The sequence below is a fragment of the Lepidothrix coronata genome, unplaced genomic scaffold (assembly GCF_001604755.1).
Source record: "Lepidothrix coronata isolate B3197 unplaced genomic scaffold, Lepidothrix_coronata-1.0 Scaffold3, whole genome shotgun sequence".
NCBI lineage: Eukaryota > Metazoa > Chordata > Aves > Passeriformes > Pipridae > Lepidothrix > Lepidothrix coronata.
This window is the reverse complement of record NW_016690183.1, coordinates 5,161,866-5,185,859: the sequence shown is the minus strand read 5'-3', so window position 1 is coordinate 5,185,859 and position 23,994 is coordinate 5,161,866. Positions and strand designations below refer to the sequence as shown.

The 23,994-nt window shown below is 37.7% G+C and overlaps 2 protein-coding genes across 7 annotated transcripts in view; one reads left to right on the top strand and one right to left on the bottom strand.

Moving 5' to 3' along the window:
- The window catches only part of POU6F2 (POU class 6 homeobox 2), a 354,832-nt gene extending 354,654 nt beyond the window's left edge, over positions 1-178 (bottom strand). For 2 of the 4 annotated variants that reach the window (XM_017820432.1, XM_017820438.1), the window contains exon 1: positions 99-178. The gene's annotated coding sequence lies outside the window, so the exon portion shown is untranslated. The remainder of the gene's footprint in view (positions 1-98) is intronic. The other 2 variants (XM_017820448.1, XM_017820459.1) reach the window with 1 other exon arrangement.
- The window catches only part of VPS41 (VPS41, HOPS complex subunit), a 106,963-nt gene continuing 83,080 nt past the window's right edge, over positions 112-23,994 (top strand). The window contains exons 1-5 of one of the 3 annotated variants that reach the window (XM_017820372.1): positions 160-195; positions 4,580-4,618; positions 19,769-19,813; positions 20,309-20,416; positions 23,312-23,389. In XM_017820372.1, the coding sequence (XP_017675861.1) occupies positions 175-195; positions 4,580-4,618; positions 19,769-19,813; positions 20,309-20,416; positions 23,312-23,389 (291 nt within the window). In that variant the 5' untranslated portion in view covers positions 160-174. Of the gene's footprint in view, positions 196-4,579; positions 4,619-19,768; positions 19,814-20,308; positions 20,417-23,311; positions 23,390-23,994 lie in introns of all 3 variants that reach the window. The other 2 variants (XM_017820382.1, XM_017820392.1) reach the window with 2 other exon arrangements.

The window sequence follows — 23,994 nt, the reverse complement described above, 5'->3', positions numbered from 1 at the left end:
AAAAAAAAAAAAAAAAAAAAAAAAAAAAAAAAAAAAAAAAAAAAAAAAAAAAAAAAAAAAAAAAAAAAAAAAAAAAAAAGAGAGGAAAACATCCCTACCCCGAAACTACATTTCCCAGAGTGCCTCCTCCGCGTCGGTTTCCTGCCCCTCACATGACAGCGGCCCGGCTGCGCCATGGCGGAAGCCGAGGAGAAGGTAGAGCCTGTCGGTGCCCTGTGGCCGCAGCGACGCGGAGCGGGGCGGCCGGAGCGTGGGGCCGGGGCGGCTCATGGGAGTGGAGGGACAGCGCGTGTGAGAGGGAGCAGAGGCCGAGGCCGTAAGCCCGCCCTGAGAGTGTAGGGCCGGCGGCGGGGCGATCCTTCTGGCTATCCTCGCTGCGCGGGGGCGCAGGAGAGAAGATGGAGGCGGCGGAACCTGGATCTGGCCGGGAGGGAAGGTTTAGAAGTGTAGCTGGCACCGCTGTGGAGCCAATGTTAAAGAACTGGAGGGTTTGCCTACCAAGGGACATGGGTGACATGACCAAGTTAATTTCAACTGGGGATTTTTCTCCTGCGACAAAATTTGAGGAGTTCGGTGCTGGCGATTTGTGGTTTCCTAAAGGAGATGTTCTCCTAAAGCTCCCTGTGCCTAGATCGCTCCTTCCCAAGGAAAAAAAAAAAAAAAGAAGTAAAGCAAGAAGTGCAGTTGCCGGCCCTTTCACAAATGTTCTCAGTGTTTCTTTGCTGAGCCAGAACTTGGACAGACAGCTAACCTGTGGGATGTTTGTCTTGTCTCGAATACCTAAAGGAAGGAGAGTTTTAGAATTACTCCAAGGGAATTGGCCTAAATTAGAGATTGACAGGTCGTTTCCACCTTCCCTGCTGTCGGGGTTTTGTTGGGAGGGGTTGGATTCCTTACAGGAGGCTTCTTTCCCAGGATTGGTACGTTTTTAAGTGTGGCAGCCTTTGAAAGAGTTCTCAGGATAAAACCACCTCTTGACAAGTCTTCTTTAATAATATAAGAGATTAAACTAGCTTGTGTTTTGCTCTCTTTGGACTATGGTAGGAAACTTACCTTATTTGTTTATTTCCTCTGGGGAGCGTGCACATCTCTTTTGGAAGGGATGTATGCATTGTGCATGTGTGTTTCTTTAAAACTCGAGTTCTGTGGCTTTCCCCTTCCGTCAGCTTTAAGTTATTTAGGCGTCAAATGCCTAAATATATATATAGATGGCATTTGATGTTTTTAAAGGCAGGGAAGGGAAAACCCTATATCCACCATTTTGGAAAGTCCACTTAAGAATTTATTGAGAAGTTATGTTGGACCTGTTTAAATGAAATATAATAATGGTAGGAGATTACTTCACATTTCTGTGGTTTCCTCATCTGTGTTCCCTTTCCCCATTCTTAGGCTACTTGAAAAACAGCATTTGCCGGCTGGCTGAAGTGCAGCTGGCTGATTTTCCCCTGGAGTCTGAGACCTACCAGTGACAGTTATTCCTACATGATTTAGGATTCTAGTTGTCTACAAATCTCTGTTAAGGGATTTTCTTTTTTCACAGTTATAAGGCTACTAAAAAGTAGAAGTGGGGGATAATCTTCTCAGTTCATGTATTTGGAGGGAAGAGAAAGGAACCTAACAAAACTCCAGGGCAATCATAACTACAGTTTACTGTTCCAATTTGCCTAAGTGGGAGAATGTAGGGAAAAAGCTTTTCATCATAAGTTGCTAGCAAAGTGGGTTAGTAGATAAGTGTCAATTCTAAGCACCTTCAGCTAAGTTCTTGTCAGGGAACAAATAAGGTTTCTGCATTTCTTTCCTAAGCCAAGGCTCCCTCTGAATTTTTGCATGTTATTTTCTGTAGTTAAACACAAAGGCCACGCAGCATTTACCTTTATTTGTGTGCCTTTTATGAAATTTAGTATCTGGGGTTGTAGTGCCTTGTGAATACAGTAGGGATACCAGAGTAGATATCCTAAATAAAAATAGATTGATATTTGCTTAGTTTACACGGTTTGATTATTGGAATCAACTTCTGGTGTGCCCCGAATTGGTAGGCCAGTGTTTTCCAGGAATGCCTTTGCACGTAACTGCTTACAGCTCAGTTAAGTGACTCAGGTGGGTGTAAATATCAGCTGCAGTCTCAGCAGGTGGGCTGTTAACTCCTCCCTGCACGTGTGTTGGTCTGTCTGCATGGTGTTAGATTGTGAGCTCATCCTGAAAATTTGTAACTGGCTTTACATGCATTTCTGTTCTCCTGAATAGCCAAAGCAATTGGAACCATAAGGGGTGGATGTAGGTGGTGTAGCTGCACTAGAAAGTCTCATGTCCCAGCAAAAATGTTACTTGCTGCATCATAGAATCAGCCAGGTTGGAAAAGATCTCTCAGATCATCAAGTCCAACCGTTGATCCAGCACTGCCGTGGTTACTAGACTATGGCTAGACTATGGCAGTAAGTGCCATATCCAGTCTCATCTTAAAAACCTCCAGGGACCAAGAACCCACACTTTCCTGGGAAGCCCATTCCAATGCCTGTTTACCCTCTCTGTAAAGAATTTCTTCTAATATCCAACCTAAACCTCCCCTGGCACAGCTTAAGACCGTGCCCTCTTATCTCACTGATAGCTACCTGGGAGAAGACTCCGATGCCCACCTGGCTACAACCTCCTTTCAGGTGGTTATAGAGAGTGATCAGTGTCCCCTGAACATCCTCTTTTCCAGGCTAAACAACCCCAGCTCCCTCAGCCTCTCCTCACAGGACTTGTGTTCAAGTCCCTTCACCAGCCTTGTTGCTTTCCTCTGCACCTTCTCCAGCACCTCGACATCCTTCCTGAACTGAGGGGCCCAGAACTGTAATTGCTTAATTTGTTTGGGAGAGCTGATTTAAGTTACTTTTTTAAAAAAAATTATATTATTACAATCTATATGAATTATATCAATGTATCAAAACAGTAGTGCTAATAGTTTTGATTTATTAAGGAGTTGAGGAGGCAACTCCTGGTATTCAAGAGAGAAAGTCAGTTTTTTTATTAGGAATGGGGTGATAGCTTGCATTAGACTTTGTGTGTTACTCTAGCCTATCCAATAGGCTGGCAACATTACACCACAATGCTTAGTTCTGATTTGGTTATTGTTAAGTAGAATTTAAGATGCACAAAGATTCTATGTAACAAACTTCTAATTTCCTGAAAGGTGACTACAGGTTGTGATTAGAGACTGGGAGACTGACAGACAAATAGTTGTACGTGCAAAGTCAAACCTAAATTTGAAAGGATGCCAGGATTTTACTCCAACTTCCCTTGACTCCCATGTTCTTCATACTTGCAATTTCCCAACTCATGTCTCAAGTATAGACTACACAGATAACCTTTCTATGGGATATGTGGTTTAGAGGTGGGCCTGGCTGTAGTGAGTAAAATGGAGGAAACAGATGTCAGTAGTCATGGTAACACTGGGCACTAAGCTTCCGGTGGCAGGTAGAGGTGCTGCTTTTCTTCTGTCCCATCTGCTGTGATGTATTATGGGCACCAAGATGAGCCCTCACTAATGCAAAGGAGACATTTGCTTTTTGCCTAGAGTTCACAATCAGGGCATTTAATAAACATGGAAAATAAATAAATAAATGTGACAAACAAAAAATTATACTGGTTGTCAGTGCATTCAGGTTTTTTTCCCTTTCCATTTTTCTCTAAGCTGTTGGTAATAGTGTCTTTTTTTTTTTTTTGTCTTCTCTGGTGAAATTCTGTACCTGTTAATCTTACTGTCCAAAGACCACATCATAAGATTTGAAATGCTGCCTTCTCTCTAGCTTGTTCTTTGTTTATATCATATTTTATTGTTGAAATGCTTACATTCACTGCCAGTGTATTAGTTGTAATCGTTTATTGCTATTGATAAAGATAAATACGTTAAGTAAATCTTCATTTTGCTGACCTCTTTGAGGAGGCATTGCATCAGCAGATTTTCTCAGTGAACAGATGAGAGATGAGCAGGAGTTAACTTAAAAAATTTTTTTTGTAGGGTAGTAAGAATCATTGTCTTGCCAAAGAGAGATGTTTTAAAGGTACAGTTGTTTCAAAGGCAGGAGAAAGCCATATGTCTTGCACTGACATGGGGTGAAAAGGAGAAAGTCATTAAATGCTGGATTTCTGTGGAAAATAGTTTGAAATTATTTAAGTTTAAAATAAGCCTATTAAAAGCTGCGTAGTTGAATAGCAAAGCTAGTTTACGGATAACTGGAGAATGCTATTCTGCCTTGAAGGTCAAGACCTGGGCAGTTTCTTTGCAAAACTTACTACCACTTCTGGAAGGGGGGAAGCTATCACAGAGACAGATTCTCAGATGATCCAATCACTCTTTTAGGGTAACTGACAGCAGTGTCACAGTCAACTGCTGCCCCTGAGTATCAGTGTGGCATGTGAATGCAAGTGCAAGAACAAACCGGGTATGAATGGACAGGAAGGAAACTAAATTTTGAGTTGCTTTTGCTTTGTCTTTTGTGTCTTAATAAAGGATTAAAAGTACTTTTAAAAAGGGAAATACTGCTCAGTTATGTGTGTACTTACCTAATTACCCCTTTGTCCTTTTTGTCCTTTTCAGGAAACCAGGTCTAATGAGGAATCAACAGATGAATCTGAGGTAACCCTGCTTAAAATGCTTCACACTTGAGTCTGTGTCAGTGCTAGTTTCTTGTCTGTATGAAGGGAAAAATACTACCTCATTATTTGCTTTTAGAAGTTTGGCCAGTATTATGTAGCAAGGAATATTAGTCTGGGCTTAAATTAGTAAAACAAAGCCGTGATTTGCTATTAGAAGCTTCTTTATCTTTAAAATAACCCCCACAATTGCCCCATGACAGTAACATGAGTTATGTTGGGGACAAATTCAATGTATGCACTTCTATTTTGATGAAATGAAAATTTGTCAGTACAATTATATATGCAGTAATACTACATTGAGGTAGTTACTGTGTTAATACCTTCACAGTCTAGACTTAATCATGTCCTATAGACTCTGTTCTTGAGATGATATACTGTCAAAAATTGTCTCATGATCTGGCGAAGTCTGCCTACCCTGCTGTAGGTGATGGAAATGGGGGGCTGAGGGAGAAGAGAGGAAGGGAGCTGCAGAGGGTTCAAGAATTTGTCCCTGAACAGTAATGTACTAACTCCAAACCTGCCATCATTGAAGGAACCATAAAATATCTAGAAAGAGGTAATTGACATCAGGTGGTCTAGGATGGCTACAAGAAGGAAGAAATAAGGGTGGCTGAGCAGCTTCAGTTGTGGCCACCAGCAAAGACAGATGACACAGAGAAGTAGCTATTACCTTGACAGAGTATTTTCACCCATTATGTATTGAAGTCAAAGTGACTCATAGACTTACAAAACTTCAATGACCTTGCTGTTTGGAAGATTTTCTATTCTTTACTTAGGGACAAATCTTCATGCTTGACATCTGGGTTTAAGCATTAAGCAGGCAGAAGTCTTAATTTCCATGCCAGTGAATACTGCAGAGACTGTAGTGGTGGATTCTGAAAAAATCTTTTTGCAGAGGATGGTGACTTTTTTTCTTGTGCAATAATTTTTTTCTCTCTGCCATTCATGAGTGTCAGTGGCACTGTAGGGCATTACTACTAAGAAGCAGGGATTTCTTTGGCCCTTTATGATTGCTGTGTGGAACAGCTACCTGCACCAGACTTTTTTGCCCAGTGTGAAATGCTTTCATTCTGGATAGTGCTTTGTGATGTGAAGTGCACAAAGACAATCACTGGGCAACAACTCAGTATTTAGTAGAATAGTAATATTTTCAAGGCTTGACATTCACAGGATAGTGAACACAGATACCTACTTGTTTCTTTCTTTAAAGTCGATTGCAAGTGAAAACTTGGTTTAGTGGCATTTTTAATGGCCTTTCAACATTGCAGCTGGTAGTAAATAAGTATTTAGAGCAGAATTAATCATAAATGTTGGTGGGGTTTTATTAGTTTTTAGCTTAAGTAAAAATAGGCATCATAAAACTTTCACAAAATTGAAAGTCCTAAAATTTCAACTAGACCTTTGTTAAAGTCGATGTCTATTTTTAACGTTAATTTCACGTGAAGGAAATTTATGTATTGAGAATGTAGATGTTGGATCAAAAGAACAACTGTCATTCTAATGTCTGTGAAAATGCTTTTCATTAATTGTCTTTGAGTATTAAGTCCAGTCTGTAGTGTCTGCTTGTATTATATGACATATGGTCAGAGATAAGATCAAATTGATGGCTTTACTCTTAGCTCTTGTGATCATAAAATTCTAATTACTTTTTTGGCGTGGCCCATAGTTTGAAGAATCAGGGATTGATTTTATTGTGGTGGTACTGGAATCCTGAAGCCTTTTGTCTAGTTTTACCAATTAGAAAATACTGTATTTATGGCATGGACTTCGTGGGCATCTTACCATAGTAATAAGATTTTTACATATACAATTGCTCTTGCACTTAATTTAAATTCTTCCTATAAAATTGAATATTGTTCCTACTGATTTCAAAGGGTACATGACACATATCCAACTTACATTATAGAAGTATTTTGTATTATGGAAGAATGCAATATTAAAATTCCTTACTTTGATGTCCCTGTCTGAACTGGATGTGTAAACAAAATACGAATTTTTTTTCCTGATGTTTTTATGCTGCTGTGCCATTATCTTAGTAAAGAATTATAAACTGATTCTGTTTCATGCAGCAACTCTCTTACTATTATTCCTTTAGTAGCTTCTAGCAATTAAGATACTAATTCTGTTTTTCTACCTGCTTGATTTGTTTTGAATGACAGGCTCTTTAACAAATGCCGGGATGCTTAGTTGCACAGCCTTGGTGGTAGAGCTTAATAGTAAGCTTCAAATGTGAGAGTCTGCAAAAATTGACTGTCTTGAATGTATGTCATCTAAAAGGTTGTCATTGTGAGTTTGGTTCCAGCTCTTGCTCCCTAGGAAATTGAGTATCTAAGGCTGTGTAAGTATTTAATACTTTTCAGCTGTTTAAGTCAGAATGTGTAAAATGCAAAGGTATTAATTAGCAGAGATGGTGCATTTGTTCAGATGTTAAGTAGATCTTTCAGTGTAGAATAGTTGTAGCTACTTGTAAGACTTGTAGAACTTGTAGCACTTGTACAATGGCAATAGGTCTTTCCTGGTAACTACAGTACAATTGGCACTTTTCTTTCATATTCTTATATATGATATGGGTTATTATGAGCTTTTTCCCTTCTTATAGACAGACCGCTATATATTATTCCATGATATGGTGAGGAAACCGTATATCTAACAGTCTTTTAATTCTCAGGACAAAACCTACTTGTTTTGCTAAGTAATTCTACTAGACTTCTTTTTTCTTTTTGTATCTTCTGGCTTTAGGCATTTGGTTTTGGTGGGTTTGGAGGTTTTTTGTTTGTTTTTGTTGGTTTTTTTTAATTGTGCTTCAGAAGTATATTTGCTGTATTTCTCCCAACCTTGTCTAATCATCAGATATGCTAGATTTGGGGCTGAATTTGAGCAGGTTTGTTTGGCTGAAAAGTCCTTGTACAATGTAGTTTCATGACCTTATGTAATTTTATTCTACAGCACCTTAAGCTATGTCACATTTGATGAGATCTTAAAAATAGACAGCAAAGTAATCTGACTTTTGGCTATTTATAAACTGTAGAGGAAAAGAAAAATCTTCATAAATTATGTACAGCCTGAATCTATTTTCAAATTATTCTTCTTCCTTGCAATATGTCTGTTTCTGTAAAATTTTACTTTTTTCAATTGAGCTGCTTTTTGTCAGACAGATACTTGTATTTTGCCAGCTAATTAGCAAAAGATGATGCTAATAATTGTATAAGTAAGTAGTTAAGCTTTCTTCAGTATCAATGCAATGAGGTGCTAATATGGGATGTGCAGTGGTATTTTTCTTGCATTTAAGTTGATGTTGCTGCTCAGCTTGTAATTTTGTCTTTGGAAGTTTTGCTTGTAATCAGAGAACCCTATTATATTACAGAATGGACTGTTGTGGAGTGATTTACTGATTTAAACAAATTTTATTTTAATTTAAAACAAGTGATCTTTTTTAATTTTAAACAAGGAATAATTAGAGTACAGTAGTGCACACAACAGCATGTATTGTGAAGTGCACCCATGAATCACTTGCATTATCTGAAGAGAGGAACTGGTTTTGTATCTCTTAATTCAAAAGAGAGCTTATTAAAGAGCCAAATTGAGTCAACATTCACTATGTTACTCTATGAAATCTTGTGAGATCAGGTGAGTGTTATTTTTATTTTCACTATATATGTAGTGTAAAAAACATTCCCATTGAGACTTAAATTGTAGCCATAAAGGCATATGTTGCACCCTCGAAAACTGCTAGTCTGCTTAAATTAGTAATAGTTATTTCAGGTTTTTTGCATGTGGCAGAAAAATATTTGGAACTATTCCTCGTGGTTCTGGGACCTACAGCTTCTGTCTCTACCTCAGACGTCATGTACATGTTAACTATGCTCTGCTTCTTTCTTGCCAGTCTGCCCCTCACACTCCACTAAGGTGAGAAGAGAGAGTTTCAAGCTCCCCCTTCATTTGGGTACTGATAAAATTAAAATAATCATGTATCAAAACCTTTCTACTTGAGGAGGGAATCAAAGCTAAGTTACCATCCTGGAACTGGCTCAAAAATTTTCTGCTCCTTTCTGATTTACCACTGGGGCTATGAGCAGATTGCCCTGGTGCAGTATGTAACTTTTTTACAGGAAGCACCTTTTCAAGAATGGTGAATTCCAAATGTCCCTGGAATAATAAAATGAGTGCTATATCCCAAGAAGTGATCCTTGATTATGTAAGGAGTTTTACCGTTTTTTTTTTTGAAATTTTTTTTGTTTGTAATTGTTTGCCTGTTGAACTAAACCACCAAGAAAAGCCATGTGGGTGCAGATGGTAATATTCTGCAAAGAGTTATTAAAATAGTATTTAAAAAAAAATTGCATTAATATTTGCATTCCTGCTTTTTTGCTAGATAACATGAATGTATTAGTCATCAGTATTGCATACATTTCTGTTCTACCACTTCCATTTTTATATGGCCTCTTCTTAACTTTTTTTTTTCTTCTTTGATCACTGTTACCCTGTGAAAGGAGCATGTTTGTTCATTTAGTTCATTCTTCAGTTATTTAGATGCTGTATTAAAAATTTCTACAAGAGTTTGTAGAGAGAAAAGTATGGTAGAAATTTTTGGTTAATCTAGTGCTCAAACAATTTATGATGCTTTAGAAATATCCATGTTTGATACACTTTTATGACTGAAATTGGTTGTGGTTTTGTTCTTTAAGGTTTAGAAAACTGATCAGAGCAGAAACACAATTAAGAAACACGTAAACCTTAAAAAGACACAACTAAAAAGCCTTGATATTTTCTTTTGCTTTTCATTGCACTCCAGATTTTAGTCTTGTAGGTTGGGTCTGGATTAGGTCAAAGCAATTAAATCATTTCAAGTAAATAAAGCATCTGGTAAAAAAGCTCCTTGTCACACTATATTTCCATCAAAATGTTCTCTTAACATACAGTGTGGAGCATTGGGCCGGAAGAGGTAAGCTCTTCTGTGGATAGTAGCTTTTGAAGGGGCATCACCACTGATGATTGAAAAGTAGATTTGGCTACTGTATCTCAGTCCAAGTTGCCTTTTTTTGTCTCCTGTCTGATGTTTTCCAAAGTTCTTCTTTTCATCACGCCTTTTTTTCTTATTATTGAATAGTTCTACACTAGGTTATTTTAAAAATGTATAATGAGAGAAAAATTCTCAAAAAGCGTATTCTCTTTAACATTCCTGAGCAATCTGGAGAAAGATTGCTTCTCTCTGCATGGCTTTAAATGAAATTGTCCTTTTAAATGGGGAGAATGGAAGGAAAAGTTACATAAATTCCAAATAGAAAGTTCTTCTCCCTATTGATGAGAAAATGTAACATGCAAATAATTTATCAATTTGAGTCAGTAGGACGAGCATAGTAAATTATTTATTGAAGTTTAAATGGAATATTTTCATACATTAATTTGAAAAACAAGTTTGCAGTGACTAGTAACTAACATTATACATCGTTAGAGGATTGACTTACAGGAAAAAACGGATTATTGCTATATTCTTTTAAGATGTTCTGGTTTGGAGTGAAAATTAGATACTTCATTTAATGAGGTATTAATATTAACCAGAAGTGCCTGTTCTATCTGTGTGTTGTTGAATACATAAAAAGTAAAAATGCTGCTGTGCCTGCTACATAAATTAAATGCAATTGCAAAGCTACCGTTAGCAGATTATGGAGATGTGGCTTTTCCAAAACACTAAATATATTCATCTGGGTAGAATAACAGCCTAGGCTGGAAAAAAGAAAGTAGCAGGGAGATTCAGCTCTTCCCCTGTGGTGGGAAGGTGAACTTTAAAAAGTGCTATTCCTAAAACTGCACTGTCGTGTTTTCATATGCAGTAGATCACAGGGTGGCAACTGGGCTGCTTGAGTAGTGTCCACAGGGGAAACAAATGTTTGCCCAAGTTCCTTACTCAGCAAAAGGAAAGTACAAGTAGAAATGCATAGCTTCATTGAGATTTGAACTATGCTTGGATTTTTCTGTGCTGGAATTGGAATTGGATTTGGACATGGAAGATAAAACAGCCTATCCTGTGCTGCCTCTATATAGTGCACTTGGTGTGGATGGACTGATTCTGTGCTTTTGAACACTGAAGTGGGTTTTAAAGTTTTTGGGTGTTCTTTGTCATGCATAAAACTACCAGTAAAATAAATTGATGGAAATTGAAATGAAACCAAATTGTACTATATGGACTTTTTACTACTTCTTTTTTTTTGTTTTGTTTTGTTTTGTTTTTTAACATGCCATTTATGATTGCTCACGTGCAGTATGTCATCTGTGTGTTAGTTACGCTTCACAACTTGGCTGGTGCCCAGCTCCTTCAAACCTGTAAGACTGAATCTTCGATTGGTGTTGTGCAAATATAGTGTAATGTTCTGTAGGCCACAACAGTTTTGTGAGGAAATAAAATGCTCTCTGCTTTGGCTTTCATCTGTGTGTTATTTCATACTGTAAATACAGCTCATTTTGATACATATGCACAGGCAGCCATATCATCTTAATTCCTTGCTCCTGGTGTATATCTGCATTTTCCCACGGTATTAAATAAATCCCTGTGGAAAATGCATGGGGAGAACAGAAAACTGCTGTGTGAAATTTTACCATCCTAATCCATATTTACCAGTTTTGCAGCTGAGTGTACTGGGAAAGCATTGCTGATCTGCCTTATGAACAATTGTAAAGGAACTAGATGGGAGGTTACTCACGGCACATTTTTCACTGAGGTAACATTACTGTATTTTCACCATAGAATTAGGGGAAAATATTTTTAGCAGCGTAAGTCACAAATATGCTGTCATGGTTTGGAAATTTCAGTCTTCATGCCTTTTGTTGTCTTGTGTAGCAGTAGTTGCAGAATGGAAATTAATTCTTGTGCAAGTTGGAAACTTGAATGGGATTCTAGCTTTTATTCACTATTGCTCTACCTACTTTTGAACCAGTGACTTCGAGGTGAAATGGTCTTTGCTATTCTGATTCTTAAACCAATTTATTTTTTTCTGCTTTGTTAAAATTCTCCTGTAGGAACAGACTTTTTGATATGAAAATAATGGAGGAAAAGAGGTTTATGTTCTCTCAGTGAGGTTCTGAAGCAACTGGTAAAGTCCTCAATATTTAAGTTCTGCACATTAAATAAAAAAACAGCTTGCAATAAAATTGTGTTCCAATTTTGGTGGTGCCCAGCAGACTGGGCTTTTGAAGGTTAAAGGCCTTAGTCTGAATTTTTCTTGGCATTCCTTGAGTGTTAGAGATTTGATTGCATTGAGAGAAATTGAGTCAGGATCCTAATCCTGAAAATAGTGTAGGTACTCACTTTATCACTGAGACAGGAACATAAGTCCAGAAATCATATCCTAGGGATGGAGAAACAGTAACAATGAAGTTGAGCTTTGTAATAGTTATGCATTGGCAAGGCAGCTGGGGTTGATGGAATTCCACCCGAAGTCTGGAAACATGGGGGCCTTGCACTCCATACCAAATTTCACGAGTTTGTGGTGCGCTGTTGGGAACTAGGTGAGCTACCATCAGACCTTCGTGATGCAGTCGTCATCATTTTGTATAAGAAGAAAGGAATTAAATCTGATTGCTCAAATTACCGTGGTATTACTCTGCTCTCCATTGCTGGCAAAATCCTGGCAAGAATACTCTTGAACAGACTAATACCCGCTACTGCAGAAGGAATTCTACAAGGAAGTCAGTGCAGTTTCAGAGCCAACAGGAGCACCACAGACATGGTATTTGTCCTCAGACAACTGCAAGAGAAGTGTAGGGAACAGAACAAAGGTCTCTATGTAACCTTTGTCAACCTCACCAAGGCTTTCGATACTGTGAGCAGAAAAGGTCTGTGGCAGATTTTGGAACATTTAGGTTGTCCCCCTAAATTCCTTAAAATGATCATCTCCATGAGGATCAACACAGCCAAGTCAGATATGGCAATGCACTCTCTGAGCCCTTTCTAATAAAGAATGGTGTGTAACAAGGCTGTGTTCTCGCTCCTACCCTATTCACAGTCTTTTTCAACATGATGCTCCAAAGGGCCACAGCAGACCTTGATGATCAGGACGGTATTTACATTCGATATCATTCTGATGGAAGCCTATTCAACCTAATGTGACTGAAGGCCCACACCAAGACCTTAAACCATCTTGTCCGGGAGCTGCTTTATGCTGATGATGCTGCCCTTGTTGCCCACACAGAAGCAGCTCTGCAGCGTTTAACATCCTGCTTTGCAGACGCTGCTGAGCTCTTTGGGCTGGAAGTCAGCTTAAAGAAGACGGAAGTTCTCCACCAACCTGCTCCTCAGGAAGCCTTTCATCATACCCATATCACCATTGGCCAGTCAGAGCTCAAATCAGTCCAGCAGTTTACTTACCTACGTAACCTCATCTCCTCGGATGGTAAGATTGATGGGGAGATAGACAACAGGTTAGCAAAGGCATACAGTGCTTTTGGAATACTCTATAAAAGAGTATGGCGTAATAAACACTTGAGGAAAAGCACCAAGATCAGTGTTTACAGAGCCATAATACTGTCTACTGTCTTATACGGTTCCGAATCATGGGTCATCTACCGCCACCACCTGCGTCTCCTTGAACGCTTCCATCAACACTGCCTCCGTTCAATCCTAAACATCCGCTGGTCAGATTATGTGACCAATACATCTGTTCTTGAACAAGCAGCTGTCACAAGCATTGAGGCCATGTTGCTGAGAACACAGCTGCGTTGGGCAGGGCACGTCTCAAGGATGAAAGATCACTGCCTCCCTAAGATCTTGCTTTACGGTGAACTTGCTACTGGCTGCCGCAAGAGAGGAGTCCTGAAGAAAAGATACAAGGACTCCCTGAAACAACATCTCAGCCTTGGCCACATGGATCATCTTAACTGGTCTACTCTGGCTTCCAATCGGGAGGCCTGGAGACATGCCATCTACAATGCTGCCGTTTCCTTTGAGAATGCACGCAGGATCACCCTTGAGGAGAAAAGACAACGCAGAAAGAATCGTATTCTGCTGAATACACCATCTAAGGAATCTTTCTGTTCTGCCTTTTGCAATCGGATATGTCTATCTTGTATTGGCCTCATAAGCCACCAGCGTGCCTGTAACAAATGTGGATAGAGCCTTCCCAAATCTTCGTTTGCGAAGCCTAGCCGTGAATGAGTGAGTAGCATCTTACTACAATAATTCTCTTTGTTTGCTCTGTGGCACTTGATTCTTCAGCACAGGTGTATATATCTTCCAAAATTGTGGGAGATGGAGTGCTTTCCTCTGCTTTCTTCTAAATTTGTTTTTTTTTCTTTTGAAAGAGGGCAGGGTAAGACCTAGAACTGGCCAGCAAGGAAGGTGAGATGTTTGCATCACTTGAGAATATGGCATTCTTTTTAAAAAACACATATGGGCAGATCTGCTTGGAGAGCTTTAGTACACAACTTTGAGGTGCTATCTTCTAAAGGACCCAATGAGCTTTTAAATCATACTTTATGTGTTTCTTGCTTGTACAAAGTAACAATACGCTACTGGTTTTGCAACAATGCAAACATAAATTTTGGCAAATCTTTGTTGTGAATTTACAGCTGTTTTATCAGAAATAGTGATTATTTAAATTATTTTTCAAAAGAGGGATTTGACATGATCAAGGGTGGAAGTCAAAGGGATCTCCAAACTGTGTTGTGACATTGTGGTGTTACTTCCTTAAGTTCATCAACAGACATTAAGAATTTGTTACAGCTTGCCTTTTAATATTTTCTAAAACTAAGAGTATTAAAGTATCCTCCTGCATGTGTTATGTCATGTGTTGCATGTGATATTTTCACTTGCAGTAGATTTTTTTTTGCTGGATTTTTTTATTCAGTTTAGCAAATCAGGTTTATTTATAAATCAGTTGTTCAGTATCACTTGACCTTTAATGAATTGAGGTAGTTGGGTCCTAACAGAGGTTTGAGAGCTGAACTGGAAGGGATAAAGTCTGAAAATAGTCATAATTTATCAGGCCGAACGAGGCATTATGACCCATGTGGTACAATTCCCAGGTGTAGTAATGTGATGAAGATTTAAATAAAAAATTTTATCTGTATCTTTTGTTGGGTTGTAGTACTTGTCTCTCCTTGTGGCAATTTTGTGACAGTTATCCTTAAATTTGTAAGGTACTTGTTGGGCCCCCTTGTTCAAACTGGGGCTTGCATAGCCTTCGTGGTGCAGTCCTGCCCTCTCAGGCAATGCTGGTGATAGGAAGGGTTTGCTGGAGGGTTGGATGGTGGTGTAAAACCCCACTGAGGATGTACCTTTCATTGCAATCTGGTTAGAAGTCACCCATTCTGCTTCTCAGCAGGACACCAGCCACTCAGGTAAGTACTCCTTTGCTCCTGTCAGCTAGGGGATTTATAGTAGAAAGATCCTTTCCAGCCCACAGTCCCACAGGCCCTCAAAATTAAAACTGAGACAACCAATCAACCCCCTGATTAAGACATAATTTCTGTAAAAGAATTAACAGTCGGATATGGTTATGCTTTGGATCTAGTCAAGATGTCAAGACCAAAAAATGTAATAAAGTGTCTTGACAACTGAGTTCTTGAGTATTTTGCTGCACTTTGTGCTTTGTATATGTATAGAATGTAATTATCCTTGGAGACTTCATTCTGGGGCTTGAGGTCTTTTTATATTGTTTTCTTTTTCTTTTTATATTTGTCACTGAATTTCTGTAAGAAGTGAAGCTGCCTCCAGCAGAGCGCTAAGGATGCGTTTATTCATTTTTGCATAACTGAGGATGTTCTATGAACCTTCATTTTAACTCAAAAATAATTTGAGTTGGTTTCTTTGGTCCTACTGGAAGTTTTTATGTAGTCTGTTAAATAATAATTCTGGAGCTCTAACTAATCAGTTTAATTTTTTCTTGTGTGTGATAGTGATGACTGTTTAAATAAATAAGAATGCTGATTTCGTATTGGGTTCTGCATGGGTTTCCAAAGGTCTAACCTCTGTTAAATATCAAGAAAAGTTACTCTCACAAATTGCCAAGTAGTCTCTTCTCACTTTTTAGCAGTAATGTTGGGTTTGCACTTTTGCAGCAGAATGGGTTTGTTGTTGTTTTTTTTTTAAGTGAGATTTTATAATGTGTTCTAAACACTGAGTATTCAGATACACAGAGGCACTTTGAATGGCCTGTAAGCTAGGAGATGTTATGGTTTAGGAATGGTATTCCAGAATTTGGTGTTCCCACTGTGACTCTCCAAGACGTGTGCCACTTGCTCACTACCCCACTGCTCCCTCCACCATGCTTGCTCGGAAGAGACTTCTTGGAAGAGGTTTTCCTGCCCCTGCCACCCTGGCAATGACATGAGGTGGTATAGAATAACCTCCAGGTCCTAGCCATGCCTCCTCCTGGCTACTGCAAAAATTAGCCCTGGCCTGGCCTGAACCAGGACAGGAAGAAATGAGCTAATTTAACTTTTTTCTTATAATCTCTGAAGTCAAGGAGAACTTGAAAGAAAGCATGAAGAAAAAAAAAGAAAATTAACTGTAGGGGGTTTTGTTGTTTTATGTGTTTTTTTTCCCGCCAAGTCATGACCTTTTAGGAAGGCCTGTGACACTGGGGCCTTGTTGCAGTAGGGTGTGTGTGTATCTTCTTTGAAATTGATTTGAGTGATGGACCTCAGGTATCTTTGTATTGGAGTTTAAATGCTTTGCAGGTTCAAAACTTGCAGGCATAAACAAGGCTGGAATGGCCACCTATAGTAATTGGAATTCTACCTGGGAGTGGACAGAAGATGCACAGCAAAGGGGAAGGACACTTGCCTTATAATCTATGCACCATTTAATTCCATAAAGGCTTTGAAAAACTTTGAGGGCAAATCGTGTGGGAAGCGTGACACTTTGCTGTCAGTGCCCGTAACATAATTAGAGTATCCGCAATCAGTAGACCATGTAGTTCATGTGACAGACTGTCCTGTGGGCAGATCCTCTGCTGCAGGAGCAAATGTGGACTAATGGAATAACTCTGGGAACTGCCCACAGGTTCCTTCTGGAAATTTTCCAGGACCGATTTCAGATATTTTTTCTATTCATGATTCCACTGCAGTAGTTCCTGTAGGCAAAGCTAGGAAAGACAGGGCAGAATATCTGAAGAATGCTGTGAATCTGTGTTTAGAAAGGCAGATGAGCATTCCTTGCAGTGGCACTGGCCTCCTGGGAGGTTGATGCATATTTGCAGCTCTCCTCAGTTTTGTAAATCTGCTCCAGAAGAGGAGTCGGTAGTGTGTAGGTGCTGAGTGTAGGCAAAGGACTTCGTTTTCAGTTCAGGAGTGTTTAACAGTGACAAATGGAACAGCTCTTAGTAGGAAGGCCTTTGTTTGTATTAGTGTTGAAGGTTAATTAGGGTATTTCGTTCCATTGGAAATGTGCTTTCAATGGGAAATGTTTATGGATACCTGTTCTTTACAGGTTCTTTACAACACATTTTTAGCTATTTGACTGCTAGCTTTAGCATTAAAATGCAAGTAGAACATTAAATGGAATATGAGTTTTAGTTTAGCATTCACGTGGTTGAAAAATGATCATTATTTATTTTACAACATCACAAAGGTAGCTTCCTCCTGTCAGCTCTGTGGGTCTCCTTCCCTTTCAGAATTTAAGGCTGCCGTGTATGGAGTATACATTTTGTACAGTATATATTTCTTTTTCATTTAATACATTTGTCAAGAATCTCAAAATTCAGTATTGTTTCGAGTATTTTTAGGCAGAAAATATGGGAGAAGTGTTAAGTGGTGGTACAAAAAGCAGTGCTATAAAATTTATTTTCAAATGTTTAGAATCCTCTAGGATGGTTTAAAAGACTTTAAATATAAAGTGTCATACACTTAGTAAAAATCCATGTTAGTTCAGCAATTGATTTTTTTTTTTTACTATTTTTTCCCTTAAAAAAGGAAAGCTGTGAGTTCTCTTGTATGGGGTAAATGTAACTCTGTTTATATCTTAGCTTTGCTGCAAGTCAGGACTTGTACTATTCCTCTAGGTTGTCATAGAAACACAGCTAACTGACAACTCAGCTCAGGCTGCTGATGGTTTTATTTGTGGGTTTTAAGGATTATTAAAATTTTTAAAAAATTATTGATATGCTTTTATTAACAGTGGGTTTTGTTTACTTTAGAAGTTCATACTGCATAAAAGCTTTTCCTGATAGAAAAATACCTTTAAAATTATTAAATTTTAATCTGATACTCTAAATAAGAGATCATCAAATGCATTTAATATATATCTGAAGCAGTAGAGAAATCTTGAATTTTGCAAATCACCTTTTTCATTTCATTTTGTTTACAGTAAAGTGCCCCAACTCCATTTCAATTCACCTTTTAGCTTGACTTTTACTTTCTGTCAAGAAAGCATGAAATGGGTACATCATCATGCCTAATATTTGGAAGTTTTCATTTTATTTACTTATTTTGAAGACCAGCAGAATGCTTCAGTGCACTGACTTTTGAAAATATATATTTTTTTGTATGTGCATGTGCAAGAAAAATTACTTAGTTTTCACTTATTTACAGTAACTTTTTCTAATGGTCCACAGATGAATGATTTTATGCAAACTACTCAAGAGACTAAAATTAACTTTTCATGTTGGTTGCACATTGAATGTCCAGACCCCACCAACATGTGGGATCTTATAAAAACTAGATGACTGGAGTTCAACTTTTACTTTTATGAATTTATTCAATGATTACCCATGCATTTCAAGTGTAATCTTTGTAAGGAATGTTTAAAATGAAGTAATGTATTAATTGTGTAAAATGGACACATACTTCCTTACGCCCTCCTTCCATCGCATGTATGCTTTTTTCTTTGACTTTACCACCTCCCTCTACGTTGTAGCCATTTATTAAGGATCTGTAGGCAGAAGGAATTTGACTGATTTATATACAGCCCTGTAATTTGACATTGTCATTCTGTCTAGTAACAACTTTGTTCAGTGCTAGATTTACTGAATAAAATTGTTTCTTGGTGGACATTTTGACACCTCACTTCAGACTCCTACGTCATGCACTGCTGACATCCCTTTATTAATCTCATTTGTATTCTGTCATAAAACTCTCAAAAAACATTTTAAAACAGACTCTCTTTGCAGTGTATTTATATAAGCATGGGGCTAAATACTGAGTGTTTCCATAGGAATGTGTGGCTTTTTTGTGTTTTTTATGAGGTTGTGTACGTATTACCATATATGATGGTATCACACATGGTAAATGGCCATAATATTTAACTTGGGAAAGACTGACTTTAGTTCTCCAAAGGCAGTTTAAACAAAATATATTTTATTAACCAGTTAACATGTCCTTCTTCCAGATTTATTTTTCACATCATTAGCTATAAATGTTGCACAAATACAGTTCTTCTGCCATAAGCTAACCTTGTGCATTTTTAGGGATTGGAAGGCAGTGGTTGGTGGGAAATAGAGGCACTCCTTTAATTAGAGCCCTACGTTGTTGTATTCTGGTTGCTTAGAAATGAGAGACAACGTTTTATGTGGAAAACATACTCAATGTTGATCTGTTCATTAGAGCAAATTGTGAGTGTAGGAGAATATTATTGCCGGTTTCCCAGTGAGGACCAAGGGTCTCGCTCATATATATGGGTTTGTGTATATATGCACATATATATGTATATATTCACATATAGTATTGACTGAGACTTACTGAAGCCTATGGAATCTCTCTTTGGCACTGTACTTCAGAAGACCGTCTGTTACAGAGAGATGCCTATGACCAGAGAGCTATTTTGCACCTTGGATTTTCTTTTCCTAAGAGATAAATGTGGAGTGTTCTTTGATGAATAAATTTGCTGCTTATTTTTGGGTTTTTTAGCTTAGTTTCTTTTCACTGTGTGCCCATTGAACCATCATCTTTCTTTGCATCTAAATAGTGATTGGGGGATAATACCTAACATGCTTGAAAAGAAAAAGAGAGAAAAGCCTCAGTATTTACCAGAAAAAGATCCTAACATGCACATGATAAAGGTGATTCATAGGAACATGCTGTGTCCAGATCCTTTTCCCAGACAACATGTTTGTACTATTTATTTTTTAACATAAACCCATCGGTGGGTTTTATACAAGTAACTTATTCCTAGTGGATTCTTTTTTATTTTTGTTCACAGCGTTTTGCCTCTATCCTTCCTACAGAGGTGCAGCATCTTGTAAAGGTCGTGAAGTTTCTTGTAACCTGCATGCTTCAGCTTTCAGTTCATTGTGGCTACAGTGGCACACTTTATTTTATCATCCTTCATTTTCATATCCATCCTTTTTGTATTTTACTTCTAAATTGTAAATTACTAACTTTATGTAATAAAGTACACATGTACATTTTTTACCTGCTTTTTAGATATCAACTAAGTGCCTCTTACAGCTGAATTGATATGCTGCTATACAGTCTTTGTTTGCACCCAGAACTTTGGAGTAAAAAGAGAAACCAATAACAAAAAAAACACAACCCAAACCCCCTCAGATGATAAAAATGTGAAAGTTTGGCTTTTGTTTGTAATGGCTGTTATGAAGAGATAGCAGTGATCCATCTTCGCCTGTTGCTGTGTGATAGTTTTGGGGTATCTTTTAATTTGTTTATATCTAAAATAAACATCTAAATGTTTTTGTTGTTTTTTCTCTCTTGCTCTATTTTCCTTGCACTCTTAAAAATTTAGGAAGATGAGAGTGAAGAAGAACCTAAGCTGAAGTATGAACGGCTTTCTAATGGAGTGACTGAAATTCTCCAGAAGGATGCAGCCAGCTGCATGACAGTGCATGAAAAGGTATTACGTGACTTTGTGGCTGAGATAAAACTTCTGCTTGGTTTTATATATTTAGCTGTGCTTATAATACGTCAGTATATTTCTGTGTACAAGTGATGCCCAATCTAGACTTGCAGTGCAGGACAACGTAAACAAAATTCACCATAACCCTGTATTGAATGATCCACATTTTCTCAGTGATAAAATGAGCAGTTCACATGGTTCAGTTAACAGTAGATCTCTCTAGAATTGGAATACAGTCCTAAATTTCCTTTCCTGTGGAAGGAAATTGATATATAATGTGCTTATTTGTACAGCCTGAATCACTGAAGACAGACTTCATCATGCCAGGAACTTAGCATATGTTCATCTGTGGATGAGTTTATGTTGACACAGTGTAGAAGGAAAGTAATTACAATATTTTCTGTTTGGTTGCTTTTTGGGAGTTTTTTTTGAGAGGTGTCGTACTAACACTTCCCTGTTCCCCTTCCCTGATTCAATATGTTAAAAACAAGGAGAGGAAAGGCACATGCTAAGGTTTGTGACTTACAAGAGAATGATAGGGAGAAAGTGTTGGACAATGCAAAGTAAAGAAATTCCATGAAGAATTATTCATTTATTCTTAAAAGAAGGAAACTCCATATGCTTCTTTAGTGCTTTAAACAATTGCTTTGTATTTTATGAGTTTTCTTCTCTTTTATAAATATGGGAAAGCATTTTAAAATATTGAGGCATGCTGAAGAGATCTGAAAGTATGAGTTAAGGATTTGTTAACTATTAGTATGTAAAACAGAATAGCTATTTTCTGAATGTATATTTTTTCATATCCAGTAATAACTCCTTAACAGTTATTGTTGAGGGATCTATCTTTATTATTTGGCTATATTTTTAGATTGACTTGTGCTATGTTTCTTTTCCTCAGAGGACTGTTGCCATGGCTCAAGAGGCTCTTAAGATGAAGCTTGTATTTTAACTGTGTGAATGAAAACAATAAGTCTTTCTAAAATGTTTTTGACGACTTAGAATTACACAGATATTTGGAAAATTGGCAAGCCTTTCCTCTTTGTCTCTGGCCTTTTTCTGTTACTTTTTATTCACAAGTCTCAGGTAAATTCTGAAAGCCGAGAGTTGAACTGGATTTTTCTATAAGTATATGCACAGATACAGCTTTTGCTGTATCTGTGTCACAAAACATGACAATACAGGAAAACTGTTGAAGTATCCCAGCTCTTTCAGTTTTCCAGCAAACTGGATACACTATTTATGAGAATGATCAATATTGTTAGAAGCCAGGTACTGCAGTCTTTTAGGAATAGGTCTCTTACAACAGAGAGCTTAAAAATTAAGCTGGGTTATAGATTTTGTGAGGGTGTTTCTGTTTCATTTTTGTTGTGTTTTCTTGGGGTTTTTTGCCTTGCAAGAGCAGGAAAAGCCTTGATAAAGTGTCATCATTAGCAAAATTATACCATAATATGTATAATATGTCTCTGATTAAAGCAGTTTAACTTTGCTGAGAATCCTGAAAGCTGGCTTCTGTGTTCAGACTAATTTCCTCCCAGGATTATTTTTTCTCCTTTTTGCGGCTAAAGCATCATATTTTCACCAGGCTTGCTGTCTGCACTGGATGACTAATCGTCATGGCACCTGGTGCATTCAAGCAGGCCTGTGCAGTGGAATAGTCATACCTAGTTATGTCTGCACACCTGATGTTTTATTAACCAGTATTGATTTTTTTACCCAGGGGACTTTTTTCTTCCTGAAAAAAGGCAACCTTGCAGGAGTGAAAGGCATTGCAGGGAATGAATTTCTAATGAACCCCTTCTTTCCCTTTCTTGACTCCTTTTAATGTAGCTTCATATTTTAAGTGCCTGAACTGAAATTTCATTTTAAGCAATTGCATTTTGATAAATCCTTTTAAACCTTGACTTTCTGTAAGGTTATTTTTTAAAGATTGTGCTGCCTGACTGACACGCTTAGCAGTGCCTGTAAATTTGAGCATTTCATTATAGGTTGCAATGAAGCATGCTCACGTGCAGTGAAATACAGAGAATTGAGTAGCCTAAACTATTTGAGTAATGCTGAAAGTGGGGTAGGGAGGGGACAAATAAAAGAAACCTCTGTCATAAATCAAGTAGTACCAAAGTTCTTCCTTTTCAGTTTAGGTGTAATTCACATGGTTCAATTAACAGCAGATCTCTCAGAATCAATTCCCTTCTTGTTTGTATCAAAATAAGTTTTGTGATAGCATGAATTTGTGTGGACATTGCTTTATTTTGCTGTTATTTTTTAGAATGAAACTCCTGTGGAAAAGTGTATTTGTCTTGAGAGTATTCAATTTAGGTGTTGCTATGTGAAGGAGAGCAAACCCAGTGGTTATCTGTGTGCCTAAATGCACTGTCAGAAACCTTCCATAATTCAGCTGTTATTTTACCAGCGGCTTACTGGTGGCCTTTTGTTGTGTTTGAATGCTTTGTTTTCACGTTAATAACGAAGGACAGTTAAAAATAAAGCTCAAAGGAAATTATTATGATTGAAACAAAGCTGCAGAAACTATTTCTAGGAACTATTTCAGATCTCTGTTGGCCTTGCTTTCACACTGCATTTTTAATTTGCTGCCACACTCCATCAGCCAGTGTGTACAGACTGCAGACACACCATTAGTTGTCAGTGGATGAGAGTCCTCATGACTCATTCTGACAGCTAACTTGCACTATCAAAGTAATATGGGCTTGAAGCCCTATTTTATTCTTTAGGTATAGTTAAAATAACCTTTCTCCATAGAAAGTGGTGGGCTTTTTTCTTTTCCACAGTGTTGCTAATCATTAATCTGCTAAACATCCTGGAGTTCATTTAGCATTGCTGTAGTATTGGTTGTGGTGTCTTTGTGTTTGTGTAATCAGTCTCTTTCTTTTACAGTTTTTGGCACTGGGAACACATTATGGCAAAGTTTATTTACTTGATGTCCAGGGGAACATCACACAGAAGTTTGATGTTGTAAGTATGGCATTATTCAGAACCCATTTACTGGGATGTAAAAATGCTGTAATGTACAGAAATGAGTAAGTTAACAAACACTCTTGTTACACCTCAAATTATACTAATGCATTCCGTAACATAAGAAGCAGTGTATGGTCCTTGCAAAAAGAAGTTATGCTGGATGGTTTTGTGATTAGCACATCTCAATTTACATATAATAAACTTTTTCATGAAACAGAAGAGGAAATACATATTTATGATTGTAAGTGGCTGTTATTAAAAATGTAACCCAGAAGCTTGTGATTTCCATAAGGCATGAACCTGTTCATTAGGTGAGTGTTGCCAGTTATTAGTGTGTGCACTATCATTTTAGCTAGTTACCACAAGTAATTCAAAATTGATTGATTACCTTGCTGGCTCAGTTTATCTGTTGCAAATATATAACGCTAATATTTTTGTAAATGTTTTGAAGTTTGAATTTTCACGGGTTTCTATTGATTGAAGGAAAAGAAGCAGACTTATTGTGGTTCCTGGTAGTAGAAGATGAATGAAACATTAAATTTAAACTCTGTTCTAGAGTATTAAATGTTCCTTTTAATTGTGGATATTTGTTGATTATTTGC